We start from the raw sequence: 13,515 nt of genomic DNA on the forward strand, positions 1-13,515 counted from the left end.
ACCCGACATGATAAATCATTACATACGCAGCTTATGCCCACATCTGTCCGTCCTTGCAGTGCTCTTTGCAGTCGCTGAACCGAAGTACTGTCATCCACAGAACCATTCCTTCGCACAATCCTTTGTTCACATGGAATCAGTGTCACAATTCCGATTTAGGCTTTCCTGTCCTCTCGCAGTCAATATTTTCAACCCTTATCGAGGATTCGAAGCACTTTATTCGTCAGAATTCAAAGCAGCTTTGACGTTACGCAGAGTACACATGGAGTTCAAAAGGTAAAAATAATAGCGCCAAGACCGTGCCAAGGTATGTGTTAGCGTTAACAGTGTCAACACACTCGGGTCACCGTTCGAGCTAGTCCATAAACGACAAGACGACGACGAGCTGTAATAATGATTTATGATCGATAGTCGTTTCCTATCCGTTTTATGACTTGCATAACAATTTAGCGGCGACGGACAATTCCAAAAAATTCCTGCGATGTATCATCAACGATTCATAATTATCTTCTTGATGGGCCAGAGAACCCGCCACCCCATACCCCACCGGATAATTCCGTCCTGTTGCGAAAGGTCTGTGTATTTCTTCTCAGGCCTCGTCGTCGTACAGAACTCACTGATTCATTTTCTGGCATACGTAGCAGTGGCGTTTATCATGTCGCTTGAAGTATCATGATTAACTATCCGGCAGTGCCACTGACGACAGTGCGTTATGTGAGTGCATCGCGCTCAGCTTTCCACGTACATAAATGCAGATCTCCGCAGTTCATGAACCCTGCAATGCACCAATCTAACGCTATCTAACCGAGAACCAATTGAACAGGGTCGGGGATAGAGTGGTCTGCTATAGGTTGGTCTAAATGCCTGTGAGAAAGGGGATGGAGGCAGATGACGAACCTTGTTGGCACCGTATCTCTCAGACTTTTCATTCTAATGACTTCGCACTCCAAAGAGCCATTTGCTTTAGTACCAAAATGTGGAATACGACACTGGCCAAGACGATTGCTAAACCTGCTCGGCGATGGATATCTAAGAATAACGACGGCATCTCCGGTCTGATTTATTTCTACGCGCCCAATGATTGATATAACGTTGTTTTAGCCCAGGAAGTGGTCGTTTGAAACCCTCCACGTAGCGCCGGAGCTCAATTGGTAGACACAATAAAGCGCCACATCACCTCCCGGCACAGTCGCTTATCAATATCCGTACCATTAGTTTCACATTGCAATTACTTGTTATTTGTGATCCTTTCAATACGATGGAATTGCCCAGCGGCGGACTTGACGATGCTACATAAGTACTCTGCTGGCCACAAGCGGGGTTAACGATTTCCAAAAATAATTATGGCCGCTACATACCTCGCATATCACGTCTATCTTTGTCTCTATCCGACTAGGCGAAGTATTGTAGGGGTTGGATAGCGCTTTGAATAGGACCCCACATAGTAGCACCACTCATCGAGGACCAATCGATTCAATTCTGACCGGGGAAGCCCGTTTTGATCTCATATCATAGCTTATTATGAGCAGCCAGTTGTGAAAGAGGGAAGAGTTTAACTGAATCCAATGGTCACCAACGCGGTCTCTTTGACATTTACCACATGAGCATCCCACATGACCAATGACAAAAGGTGGATGATATTAACATTGTCTAGAGAGGCCCAGAGACCCTAAAGCATCAAGCAATAACCCCGAACATGGCTTCGTCCCCTTTCCAAGAAATTTAATGCATCTATCCTGCGGACGATTGATGCAAAATTATATGTTAAAAAGCAAACTTCGATGTGATTCAGCAGGTGTATCCAAGCCTTGGCATTAGCTACTGCTGACCTTTCAATTAGTGCAAATTTGGAACGTGAAAGACCTTTTACAGATTACTCTCTTTGCTCAGTCAGAACGTTGTTGATTTCAAATTTGTCTCCAAGATCATTGACCAACATTGGGAACATTGGGATGAAATAAAAGCTTTATGACAATATTTCGCACGAAGGTGCTTATATATGGGTATTTGCATTACAAATGTTACTAAACTCAACTTTTCATCATAATCTTATCACAAATGGCTGCTATTAGACCCTTTATCGAATGCAGATCATTTCTGTTGACGCAACGACATTGGACAAAGGTTTCGAGATAGTAAAAGTATTTTTCTGTTGGAGACTTCTTGCTAAAATACCATACTTTGTCCGGAAGAAACATTTTGCGTGCGATACCCACAACGATACTGGCATGCAACGATCGTGACACTACTGCTTTACCAAGCTACGAAGATAAATGAGTCAGGCAACATAATTATAATGGTGACAGCATTTTAGGTAGTACATATACTAATAGTAGGTTAGACCTTTTTCCGTAGTGGAACAATCTTTAGAAATAGGTTACGTAGATCGGATATCAAAGAATCTTTAATTATAGTACTTATTGCTAGGATGGTGGAGGAAATAATACAGAATGGCACATAACTAATACAAGGCTATAGTGTGCTGCAACATAATAGTTATAATAGTTATCTTGGATGTGGTGCAGTAAAACAAGAAAGACGATGTGTGCAAAAAACGAAAACAAATATAAGGATCTAACAAACTACAGAGAATGTTGATGGCAGTTGCAATGATCACCATATTGTTGCAAGATGAAGGGAATGAGGTGTCAACTTGAATAGCTAGTCACAGGTATGGGTGTGTCAAAGTTGTTCTGATGAGAAAAGGAATGAAATGAATAGAGAAGGTCAGCGTCACATTGCATATCATGCCCACGTGCGGCTTATAATAAAGGCACAGTCGAAGCACATACTGGATTACGCACCTTTCAGTGGGATCAGAACAAATAACCTCTCCAATTCTCGTATTCAGCCAATGCATCACATCTTCCCCCAGATTCGTACATTCATGCAGTTCAAGTCGCGATAATCTTACTGGGGTAACACCACCAACCACCTGTGCTGTTCCACTGTGTGGGTTCCTGGCTTCAACCATTTGGACTAGTTTGTTCACCCCCTCATTATGAGCATGACAGCTGCGAAGGCCCAAGACTTCCAATGCTGGGCATGCCCACACCGGATTTTGGTTTTGACTCGGATCGTCCTCCGGTGAACCCAGTGCCGTGAGTAAAATCTCGAGTGAGGTACCACCAATGTTCAAAGTTTTCAAGTGTATAAGCTCTGAGAGAAGGGCCGTCCAATGTACGACAAGACCACTAGGCCCATAGTATAAGGTCGTTGAGTTAGGACCGGCGCTATATGCTAACGAAAGATGTTGAAGAGGAGGCCGACCGGAGCGTGTGAGGAGGCCGGAAATGACATCTTCAACTGTATCTCTAGGTTCGATGTCTAATGTTAGAGATTCCAAGCTTGGAAGGGTCAGGGATTCGAGAAGTTGTGTGAGAAGGAAGTGCCCTCCTAGAGTCAGTGAAGTCACATGGGGGAGAACTAACACGCTTAGTGGAAGAATAGCAGGCAGGATGCCCTGAAAATGAAGTGAAACAGTTTTTAGTTGAGGGTTGTTTGACAGGATGTGCAAAACCCTGTCTAAAGGTAGATGCGATGTTGGAAGACCACGCAGGTGAATTTTATGAAGACCACGAAGCATAGGGGAGGACCATTTGAAGGGAGTATGCTGAAGCGTAAGGGACCGTAGTTGTGGCAGAATTACTGATGAAGAAGAAGCATTCACGTTAGGCAGCCACGGCCATTCCGCAAAGAAACCCGCTTCCGTGCTTGACACTTCGAACTCTTTCAAAAGAGGTGCATCTCCTGGTAACATAAATATCAGTCAGGGGCGTGTCGTGGATTGCCCAAACATACCATTTATGGATTTCAACGCTCCCATTGATGTGAATTGCTTATCGAACCGGAACACGAACCTCTCCCATCGATGCATTTGTTCTACTAGGTAGAAAAACGCGATATGTCCCCAGTGCATGCTGGCTTTGGATATAGTGTTTGTTGTTTTTTCAACAGCGGAGGACGTGCCCCAGCCGTCGAGATGAGGGGGAGGAGAAGGAGGCATTATGATGGCGACATTTCCTACAGTTGGAGGAAGTGGAGCATGAGCGACAACAAAATGGGGTGAAGAGTTCTGAGCTGGAAAGGAGATGTTCCAACCAGGAATTGAAATAGGTGTTAGCGGCGAAGACGTACGTCTCGTTCGAATTGCAGTAGCTTCTGGGCTGTGTTTCGTATTTGCGACCCGCAGGAAAATCTCAATATCAAGGGGAACATTATCTCCCGAGCGCTCAATCCATAGCCGAATTGTGTCTGCGGACGAATGTTGCGTCGTTAGAAGACGAATCTGTGCATATATCGTTAGCACCTATAATTGAGTTGCCCTCCGAAGGTAAATTGTTTCTATCAATAGAGGTATTCCGGTCTCCTGAAGTGAACGAAAAGAACGGCTAGAACACAATAGAAGGTTGGATATCGGATAATGGAGGATATGACACTGCAAGTATGCAAATGACTCGAATTGCAATGCGTTTTTGAAGAACAATGGTGCAAATAACTCCCACAATCGGTGCGGAATAGAACGGCCCGCTAAAAGTTGCGAACGATATACTGATAACTCACTTTCGACCAGATGAGAGGCGTCTTCAGTGCTAATCGTCTCCATGACCTAGACACAGCTGCCAACACCCACGCCGAGCAAGGATGGTCCTCATACGTCCACATGAAGACTTCTCTGAGTAGTTCCATTGGAAGCCTCCGAATTGGACTGAGATAGGCCATGGTCTTTGCGACCTGCTTTTCGAGAACGGAACGCTGTGCTTGCAGCTCGTTGATAGCGTATTGAGACTCGCGAACGATTTGGGCCAAAGTTGCTTCTGCAACATCGATTTTGGTGGTCAGCTCCTGCATCGAGGTACGTATCGTCTCAAGTGCTCGTCGAGCATCCTCCAAAGTCTCTTTCGTAGGTGGTTCTGGAAAGTCTGATACTAAGGGCATTGGAAGTCAAGAGTGAGTGAAATTAGAGACAATGGTGGAAAGACGAAATCATATAAACATACCTCTGGGCAGTTCCACCAGAAATAAACAGCCTACATTCTGTCATTCAAACTCCGATGCCGTCCGGGCTTCGGGAGCGAGTCGAAGAACTGCCATGGATTTGCAGAGTTTACAACAAAAAGCCTAATGTGGCATAGTTCTTGACTCGATGTGATGTCCCTCATGGCTCACAACAAAAACATCTTCGAGAATAGGCAAGTTGATTCACGGAAAGTGAACTCAGCCCAAACGAAGTGTCACTGCGGGGTCCAAGGGTCGAATGTGGGTTGGATCGTGTCGGTTTTCCATCGGCCACATTGACGCCTCGAGGCGATAGAACACGAGGCAAACGTCCTGCAACAGCATGTTGTGGACGATGTGATGATTCCTATTCTTGCGTCTTCGTGTCAAATAACGCAGAAGGAGATAGAAACCACGGATATACTATGTAATGCAGTGCCTTTTGTCTTGAGGAGGATTCAGAACCAGTACCGTCCCTTTGAGTCCAGGATGACCAAAATGCTTTTGTAGTCAGAAGCAGATGAAACGTCGTCATATGGAAAAGGAAACAGAAAGGAAAGGTCCAAAACATGAGCGCCATATTCAGATTTGCGGTTAGAGAGAAGTTGTTAACTTTACTTCAGTTGCAGTGGCTCAGGTGCCTTCCCAATTTCTTCTAATATTTCCGATTCATGTGAGCTCTTCTTCAGAAGCCACATGGACAGACATGTCTTTATCTTTTGCGTTTGATACAGACACAGTAATATACTTGAATGGGTGGGACGTGTTGAAGAAAAGCGATTCAGAGAGGAGTGGAGGAGATTGATCATGATAAGAATAAAGCGCTTACTGAATAGTTCACTATCACGATGCGGATTACCGGAACCGAATGTAATTAGGCGAATATTAAACACGCATAGGTTCAGGCTATTTAAATAAAATGCAGTTCATAAACTTGAGAATTAAGGTCGATATCGTGGCGAAGTGGTAAATTGTCACTCGAGCTTTGCACGAGGAAGATCTCCGCCGACAGAGTGAAGGTGGTATTGACTTAACGAGCAAGCAGAACCTTAGCGATATGAATGGCAGATAACGGGTCAAGGTCGTGCAACGCATACAGGCGAAGATAGTCTATGAAAACATATTAAACGTATAGGAAGACCAGCGAGATTTCTACTATACAAAACGTGAAAAAGTTTTAAATGAAATTGTACAACGAGTTGAACTCGGATTGACGTGGTTTCGTTGGAATGGATCTAGATATGATGGTTTGAACAAGAGCACTTGCACGCAATTATCCTCATTGAACGCGACGTAATTGTGCCATTTGTTCGAGGAAATTGCGTCGCATCGGTGCTTTCATTTCTTCCCGGCTTCAATGGCGTCACCATTTTTGCATGCGATAATTTTGATCCTCGAGGCATTGACCATGTCATTTGATTCCATTTTGAAGGTTGGATTTTTGATTATAAACGTCCACACGTCATCACAAAGTCGGTAGGTGCGCAAGTGACCCTAAAATATAGAGGAACACAAACAAGTTGACGCTTTTACGCAGCAGGAGGAAATGACGGCGCACCTTCAACGATGTCTTGGTCTTCACCTGCTTTACCATTGTATCCGCCAGAGACTTGTCAAACTAGGTGTATTTGTAAGATCATGTTATTGAAAGGGGCCGGGTTCATGGTCATTGGTGTGGATGCCAACAACCGTCGGTGCCAAAGCAAGGGCAACACGCTGTGGCTCCAAAGCGACGGACATACCTGCTGTAGAACCTTCATCGCTAGCTGAGGTGTAATGGCACCACTGGTGATAAGCTCATCCAGCGAGTCGGTCAGAGCCATGCCAATCCTGACGGTCCAATGGAAACGAGTTGAAACGTTAGTACAAGAACATTACGAAACACACGCACGATGAACCTCGGTAAAACTCATAATAAGCAGATGCCATAGCTATTGAAAGAGAGTGTACAAGTGTTCGAGCTGAGTAATATGGAGGAAGTGACTGGTGAAGGTGGTGGAAGTTGCTTCCAAGCTCTGGTGACTAACCGAGGACACAAACAAGAGGTTGTCACACCTCGGATTACATATGCAACGTGACAAGTGGCGGTGCACTTGACATTCCGATGCGGCACGTCAATTTACGGGAAAAACCGAAAAGTCTTGGCCTTGTAAATCTCATGCTTTTACATCGTCTTTCGTCTTGGGAAAGACGACGGTGTCAGCATAAAATTGTGATAAAATATATTTGATCAAACATTCCGTGATACGGTAACGAAGAAATGTCCATCTTCGTCACTACGCAAGGGTACGCCAACTTGCCATCACTTTATCACGATAAGCAGGCTCAGAAGATCCCAGCCTAGAATATATTGCAAAAAAGACATTAACTTCGTTTAAGCTTATCTAGGTGCTGCACAGCGTTACGGATATGGCCTTATGCATTTGCGCAGGCTTGCTCGACAAGTTGTTGCGCAGTGACGCTTCGAGGGGTGATTGAACACTTGAATGGCTTCTTATGTCTGCATAGATATATAAGTCTTAGGAATACACATACAAGGGATAATCACAACTTACGTGAGGAATCCAAAGTCAACATATTCGTCGGTAATGTCTATCTCGTTTCCTGATTCGTCACGAGCTTTCCCAATATTGAAGGCCGCCAGAATAGAAACCATGGCCATCCATAGCTATATAAACGAGATTCAACGCTGTTGAAAGGCTAAAAAATGGGAAAGCGACTTACAATATTGCTTGCCATGTGCTTTCCGACACAAACACTGTAAAAGATAGATAAGTTTGAGGAGGTCTTTATACAACTTAAGAGAATGAACTTGCCGTCTCCCAAATCCGTAAGTCAAGACACGATCATCGTCATTCAGAGTTCCATCGGCATTAAAGAAACGTTCGGGCCTAAAAATATCAGGCTGGGAGTAGACCGATTCATCATGTGTCATCGCCCTACCGAATCGACGGTGTTTGTGAGCGTCTACATTTAAATAAATTGTCTAGGGAATGAATTTACCATATGTTTGCGAGAACCGTTGTTCCTAGTATGTGATAAGGGTATCCGTCAGAGATGTTTCTTGGTCAATGAGAGCAGAGGAAATACCTTTCGGGATAAAATAACCGTCATAGATGTCATCCTCAGCTGCTGTATGAGGAATACCTACCGGGCTAGGAGGTTTCCACCGAAGGACTTCGCGATATATAGCTTCAGCATAAGGCATCATGGGACGATCCTCAAATTCTGGAAGACGTTTGGTGCCGATGATCGAGTCAATTTCAGCGTGGGCTTTCTTTTGAACGTCGGGATTTACGGCCATGAGATAAATGAAGGTCCCAAGGGTGGATACGGTCTGTAATGTTTATACATATTGTCAGAATTTTATATACTCAGAATCTGAAAGGGTAACTTACTGTATCGGAACCGCCTGTAAAAATTGGAGAATGTTAATTTGACTAGCATGTGTCAACTTGTTACTTACCCGCATACACCGTCGGTGCAATGCTAAGTACAGCTGCCTCCTCTTCCTCTGAAACGCCGACCGTCTGCTTCCTTTCGAGGAACTCAGCCACAAACGATGGCGCGGCAGTACCTTTGGACTAGTCGCATCATTAACAAAATATTTTGTTGGTAAATCGGAATGATTACCATTTGTGATTTGACGAAGTCCAGGGGAATCTGCTGCATGTCTTCGGTTAATTTCCTAACTCTTTCCGCAGCCTTACGAGATGATGCTCCAGGGAACCATGCGGGAACGTGCTTCAGAATTGGGAGAATATTGATGAGACTCCCTCCAGGCGCAATCAGTTGTATACTTAAGTTCAGACTCTTGTCTGCCGCAATAATACAAGGATCTTTAGGAGATTGCACGTCGTATCCGTACATCGAGGCCATAGGGATTGCGATAGCTAACCTATCAGAGGCGTTAGATTTCGGGTAAATGCCCACCTGATCTGGGGCCAAAAATATTAGAGAAAGTTAGGCACGCACATTTTATTGTGATAAGCGAAATCGTTGGGATCGCTAAGCAATCCTCCTAGTGCTTGGTGTACCTTGCGCTGTATCACCCAGTTGAAGTTTTCCATCGATCCCTGACGGAACATCTGCTGGGTGATTTTTCTGCACAATCGCCACTTGTCCCCATAGCCCATGAAAGCCATGTTGTAGGAGAGACCAACCCTGTAGAGATCATACATGAGTGTATATTAGCATACACAAGGAAGAAAGACAAAAAGAATATTGACATCTCAGCGAGTGGGAAATGGGGACGATCTGAATATTTCTGTGCCCTTCTCTCGAATAACTCATCTGCCGCTTCTTTCTTGTTTAGAACTATGACATGGGTTCCGAAGGCCGTTGCATGTAAGATGCTGCCTAAAGTATTTATTAGCTTTGCTCAGAAAAAAATAATGCGGATACTAGACGAACTTGCGTGTAATTTTTCCCACCTCACGTACTCCTGGCCGATATCTTTTGTAGGAAAGTCAAGGGCATTTCCAATGATAGGTAGTCCTTTAGGTCCGGGAGGAAGTGGGGCCAACTGTTTTGCAGGAAACAACAGTTTCTTGAGGAAGTACAAAGTCGGAAAGAGGCAGAGTAGAACTATAGCGCTGGTAGACATCCCGTTGTCTGTAAACGAGAGTGAGAACATGGCAGCCCACAAAAAGAAAAAAGCCAAGTTATTACAAAAGTGATGTCAGAAAACAAATAGATTATGAAGAAGTTTCGGGACTTGAATGAATCTGATGGACGGCTAACTCACCGTTGGTTTTAAATTTGGCAATAAATAAGTACTCCTCGATTAAGAATTTAAATTTGTGAGTGAAGTTTGTATATTTCAGGGCAAAGATAAACGCTATATTCTACTCCCTCAGTATGACACTGAGAAATTGTCCATATTTCGCCAACTCAACTTATAATTAAAGAATCTAATCGTCTCCGTCTTTTAACGGTGCTAATTATACAAGCGACAACCAATTGCTTTATAACATTACCCTCATACGCGATTTTACACTCGAAATCGTTTCTCACCTTGTGCTGATTTAACTTAAAATCTTAATGAGCGTCAATCACTGTTTAACCGGCAACCCCTCAAGCTGTCGGAAGCACTGGCTACAGTCAGGGGTGCGAATGAGGGCTGCCGCCTTCGGCAGTATGACACTAGCTTAGCCGAACTCGGCCGCATGAGGCTGCAATCAAACCAACAGCACACCAAAAGTCAATATTTCTACTGCTTTCTACTTACTATATATCTATAAGCTGTACATGTAACCGCCCTTTAAAATACTGTTTCTATTCCATATTTCCAATTAGTAGTTAGTTTACGATATACCGATGTATGATGATATTTGGCATGTGTTTGATGATGCATACAACAGCATTGGATGCAAGCAAAGACGACAAGACAACTTGATATTCCGTCTCAACTCAAAACCCTCATCCAACTCTGATTGATTTCATGCCCTGTCAACTTGATGTCAACTAATCCAATGCATAACGACCATTTATCCTTTCGATACCCAATCGCCTCCTGTCTACTCCACGAACCGCGAACCGCAAACGCCAATTTGACTTTGTACGGGGATGAAAGTCGAGATCTCGGGTTTGAATTTGTTGTGTCCTGGTCGCGCCCGAGGATCCATCCGACGACCTTTGGGTGATTGAAGCTGTGATCAGATCCATTCCATTCACCACACCGTCCTCTCCTTCACTGTGCGTAATCCATTTCCCAATCTTTTCATGCATTTTCATCCAATTTTGCATCCGCTGTCATGGGCAAGGTCAGATCATTCAGTGGTGAGCCTGACCATTTTATTATATCGCGCTTCTATTTCTCTTTCTCTGTCTCCTTTTTCCCATTCGTAATCGAAAGCGCAATAGTACAACCAGAAATCACGAAACACAAAACACGCAGTACTCCAAACAGTTCAAACGCTCCCTGTACCCTATGAATATGTATAGATGGATTGACGGATTGTAGTCGACGTCGGCATCGGTTGCGAAGGATCGCTTTGAGGCTTCTGCGCTCTCTGTTCTGCATGTCTTTCTGTGTATCTCATGTCTGCTTTATGGGCTTGTTGGGTCTTATTCTTTTCTTCCCACCTGTCCCCTCTCTTTTTTCTTCTTTTTTTCTGCTCTATGTTGGTGTTCTTTGGCAGCTGACTGACATGTTACAGATAAAGATGAACGCAAAGGTGATTGAGAAGCTGCATTGTGGGCACTCGGAGTATACTCGCCTCGAAGTTTCGCTCGTCGAGTGCATGGATCCATACGAAACTAGATGTGCTTCTAGTGGCGTACTTGTCCCAGAGGTGGAAGCAGGTACGTGGCCAGGGATGCGAATGCAGCTTCTACTCTGCTGTGTATACTGTCAGCCTGTGCCTTTTCTTTTACTTTTCGTCAGGTCAAGCCATGTTGCCCATGGGTACTAAGACAGAACAGGAAATTCGTCCTCGTTTTGAAAACTTTGAAGGCACAGCTTGCTTTAGACTGCGAAATCCACTACTGTGTCTATGTTCACCTCTCGATCACTGTCTATTTCACACAACTCGCGATACACATGGGAAAGATATAGGTACAGTAAGCTTACAAGGTTTTATCGCACTGTGAATTCTGTGTAGGGTCTTTGAGGACACTGGCGTGAACCCCAAACGGTGACTTACACTTTGTTATATTTAAGTTCAGTCTTGGGAGGTTCACAGGTATAGGTGTAGAGTTACGCATTTGCGCATGCTTGTTCGACAAGTTGCTGGGCGGTGACACTCCGAGGAGTAATCGAGCATTTGAATGGCTTCTTAAACCTTCATATAAATATAAGTGTAAGGAACACACGTACAGGGGATATTCTCGACTTACGTGAGGAAGCCAAAGTCAACATATTCGTCAGTAATTTCTATCTCATTTCCTGCTTCGTCGCGAGCTTTCTCAATATTGAAGGTCGCCAGAATAGAAACCATAGTCATCCATAGCTGAAGAAAACAAGATATGACGCATTTAAAAGCCACGTTATTCTGAGCAAGACTCACAATATTGCTTGCCATGTGCTTTCCGACGCAGACACTGCGAATTATAGATAAATCTTGAGAATTGATCTTCTACTCATTGAGCAAAGGCTTACCGTCTGCCAAATCCATAAGTCAAGACACGATCATCGTCGTTCAGAGTTCCATCGGCATTGAAGAATCGTTCTGGCCTAAAGATATCAGGCTGTGAGTAAATCGACTCGTCATGTGTCATTGCCCTGCCGAGTCGACGCTTTATGTGAGTGTCTGTGTGTGAATTAAATGTCCAAGGGATAGGATCACCAAACATTCGCAAGAACCGTTGTGCCTGAAATTTGTCGAGCGTATCTGTCAGACATGTTTCTTGCCAAATGAGAGAAATGGGGTACCTTTCGGTATGAAATAACCGTCGTATATATCGTCCTCAGCTGCTGTATGAGGAAGCCCCACCGGGCCAGGAGATCTCCAACGAAGGACTTCACGATAAATAGCCTCGGAATAGGGCATCATGGGACGATCCTCAAATTCTGGCAGACGTTTGGAGCCAATAATTGAGTTGATTTCAGCTTGTGCTTTCTTTTGGACGTCAGGATTTACGGCCATGAGATAAATGAAGGTCCCAAGGGCGGATACAGTCTGTATCGTTTATCCGTATTGTCAGGATTCTGGACTCCGAGTCCCAAAATATCAAAGAGATCAAAGAGTTACTGACCGTATCAGAGCCACCTATGGAAACCCATGGAACATTAATTATACTACCATGCGTCAAATTCTCACTTACCCGCATAGACCGTTGGTGCAATACTAAGTACAGCCGCCTCCTCTGCCTCCGAAACACCCACCGTCTGTTTTCTTTCGAGAAACTCAGCGACAAACGACGGTGCAGCAGTACCTTTTGACTGTTCAAAACGTAAATAGAAGAATTCTCTTAGTTATCAAATTAGACTATTCGAGGAGTGCTTACCATTTGTGATTTGACAAAGTCCAAGGGAATCTGCTGCATGTCTTCGGTTAATTTCCTAACTCTTTCCGCAGCCTTACGAGATGATGCTCCAGGGAACCATGCAGGAACATGCTTTAAAATTGGGAGAATATTGATGAGACTCCCCCCAGGCGCTATCAGTTGAATACTAAGGTTGAGGCTCTTGTCCGCCGCAATGATGCAAGGATCCTGAGGTGACTGCACGTCGTACCCATACATTGAGGCCATTGGAATGGCAATAGCTAACCTATGAGAATTAATCAAGGGTAGATGAATGCCGAACTGCCCGAGGAAGCTACAGAAAGTTAGGCACGTACATTTTGTTGTGGTAAGCGAAATCGTCGGGATTGCTAAGCAGTCCGCCCAGTGCTTGGTGAACCTTGCGCTTAATCACCCAGTTGAAGTTGTCCATCGATCCCTGACGGAACATTTGTTGGGTGATTTTTCTGCACAATTGCCACTTCTCCCCATAGTTCATAAAAGCCATGTTGTAGGAAAGACCAATCCTGTAGTTGCCACCAATGAATGCCTGACAGAAAATGCAAAGAA

At 44.3% G+C, this 13,515-nt stretch overlaps 5 protein-coding genes across 5 annotated transcripts; 1 reads left to right on the forward strand and 4 right to left on the reverse strand.

The window, feature by feature from the left end:
• Window positions 1-130: 130 nt before the first annotated feature.
• On the forward strand, window positions 131-391 carry JR316_0009780 (uncharacterized protein; the record flags this gene model as incomplete). Its single annotated transcript, XM_047895464.1, has 2 exons — window positions 131-276; window positions 328-391. 2 exons carry the CDS (start codon window positions 131-133, stop codon window positions 389-391), a joined length of 210 nt encoding a protein of 69 aa, XP_047745183.1.
• A 2,081-nt stretch (window positions 392-2,472) lies between these two features.
• Window positions 2,473-4,938, reverse strand: JR316_0009781 (uncharacterized protein; the record flags this gene model as incomplete). The annotated part of the gene is made up of 4 exons (XM_047895465.1): window positions 2,473-2,482; window positions 2,805-3,750; window positions 3,802-4,288; window positions 4,564-4,938. 4 exons carry the CDS (start codon window positions 4,936-4,938, stop codon window positions 2,473-2,475), a joined length of 1,818 nt encoding a protein of 605 aa, XP_047745184.1.
• Window positions 4,939-6,336: 1,398 nt separating this feature from the next.
• JR316_0009782 (Transcription initiation factor IIA small chain (TFIIA 13.5 kDa subunit)) lies at window positions 6,337-6,927 on the reverse strand (the record flags this gene model as incomplete). Its single annotated transcript, XM_047895466.1, has 4 exons — window positions 6,337-6,492; window positions 6,557-6,616; window positions 6,741-6,828; window positions 6,890-6,927. 4 exons carry the CDS (start codon window positions 6,925-6,927, stop codon window positions 6,337-6,339), a joined length of 342 nt encoding a protein of 113 aa, XP_047745185.1.
• Window positions 6,928-7,413: 486 nt separating this feature from the next.
• On the reverse strand, window positions 7,414-9,604 carry JR316_0009783 (Cytochrome P450 monooxygenase 208; the record flags this gene model as incomplete). Its single annotated transcript, XM_047895467.1, has 12 exons — window positions 7,414-7,498; window positions 7,554-7,666; window positions 7,723-7,740; window positions 7,811-7,937; window positions 8,002-8,026; window positions 8,089-8,335; window positions 8,397-8,410; window positions 8,465-8,582; window positions 8,632-8,896; window positions 8,974-9,162; window positions 9,228-9,357; window positions 9,412-9,604. 12 exons carry the CDS (start codon window positions 9,602-9,604, stop codon window positions 7,414-7,416), a joined length of 1,524 nt encoding a protein of 507 aa, XP_047745186.1.
• Window positions 9,605-11,698: 2,094 nt separating this feature from the next.
• Window positions 11,699-13,453, reverse strand: JR316_0009784 (Cytochrome P450 monooxygenase; the record flags this gene model as incomplete). The annotated part of the gene is made up of 9 exons (XM_047895468.1): window positions 11,699-11,783; window positions 11,839-11,951; window positions 12,009-12,042; window positions 12,101-12,251; window positions 12,392-12,620; window positions 12,697-12,710; window positions 12,766-12,883; window positions 12,949-13,213; window positions 13,284-13,453. 9 exons carry the CDS (start codon window positions 13,451-13,453, stop codon window positions 11,699-11,701), a joined length of 1,179 nt encoding a protein of 392 aa, XP_047745187.1.
• Window positions 13,454-13,515: the final 62 nt, after the last annotated feature.

Source organism: Psilocybe cubensis, chromosome 9 (assembly GCF_017499595.1).
Source record: "Psilocybe cubensis strain MGC-MH-2018 chromosome 9, whole genome shotgun sequence".
In the NCBI taxonomy this organism is placed as follows: Eukaryota; Fungi; Basidiomycota; class Agaricomycetes; order Agaricales; family Agrocybaceae; genus Psilocybe; species Psilocybe cubensis.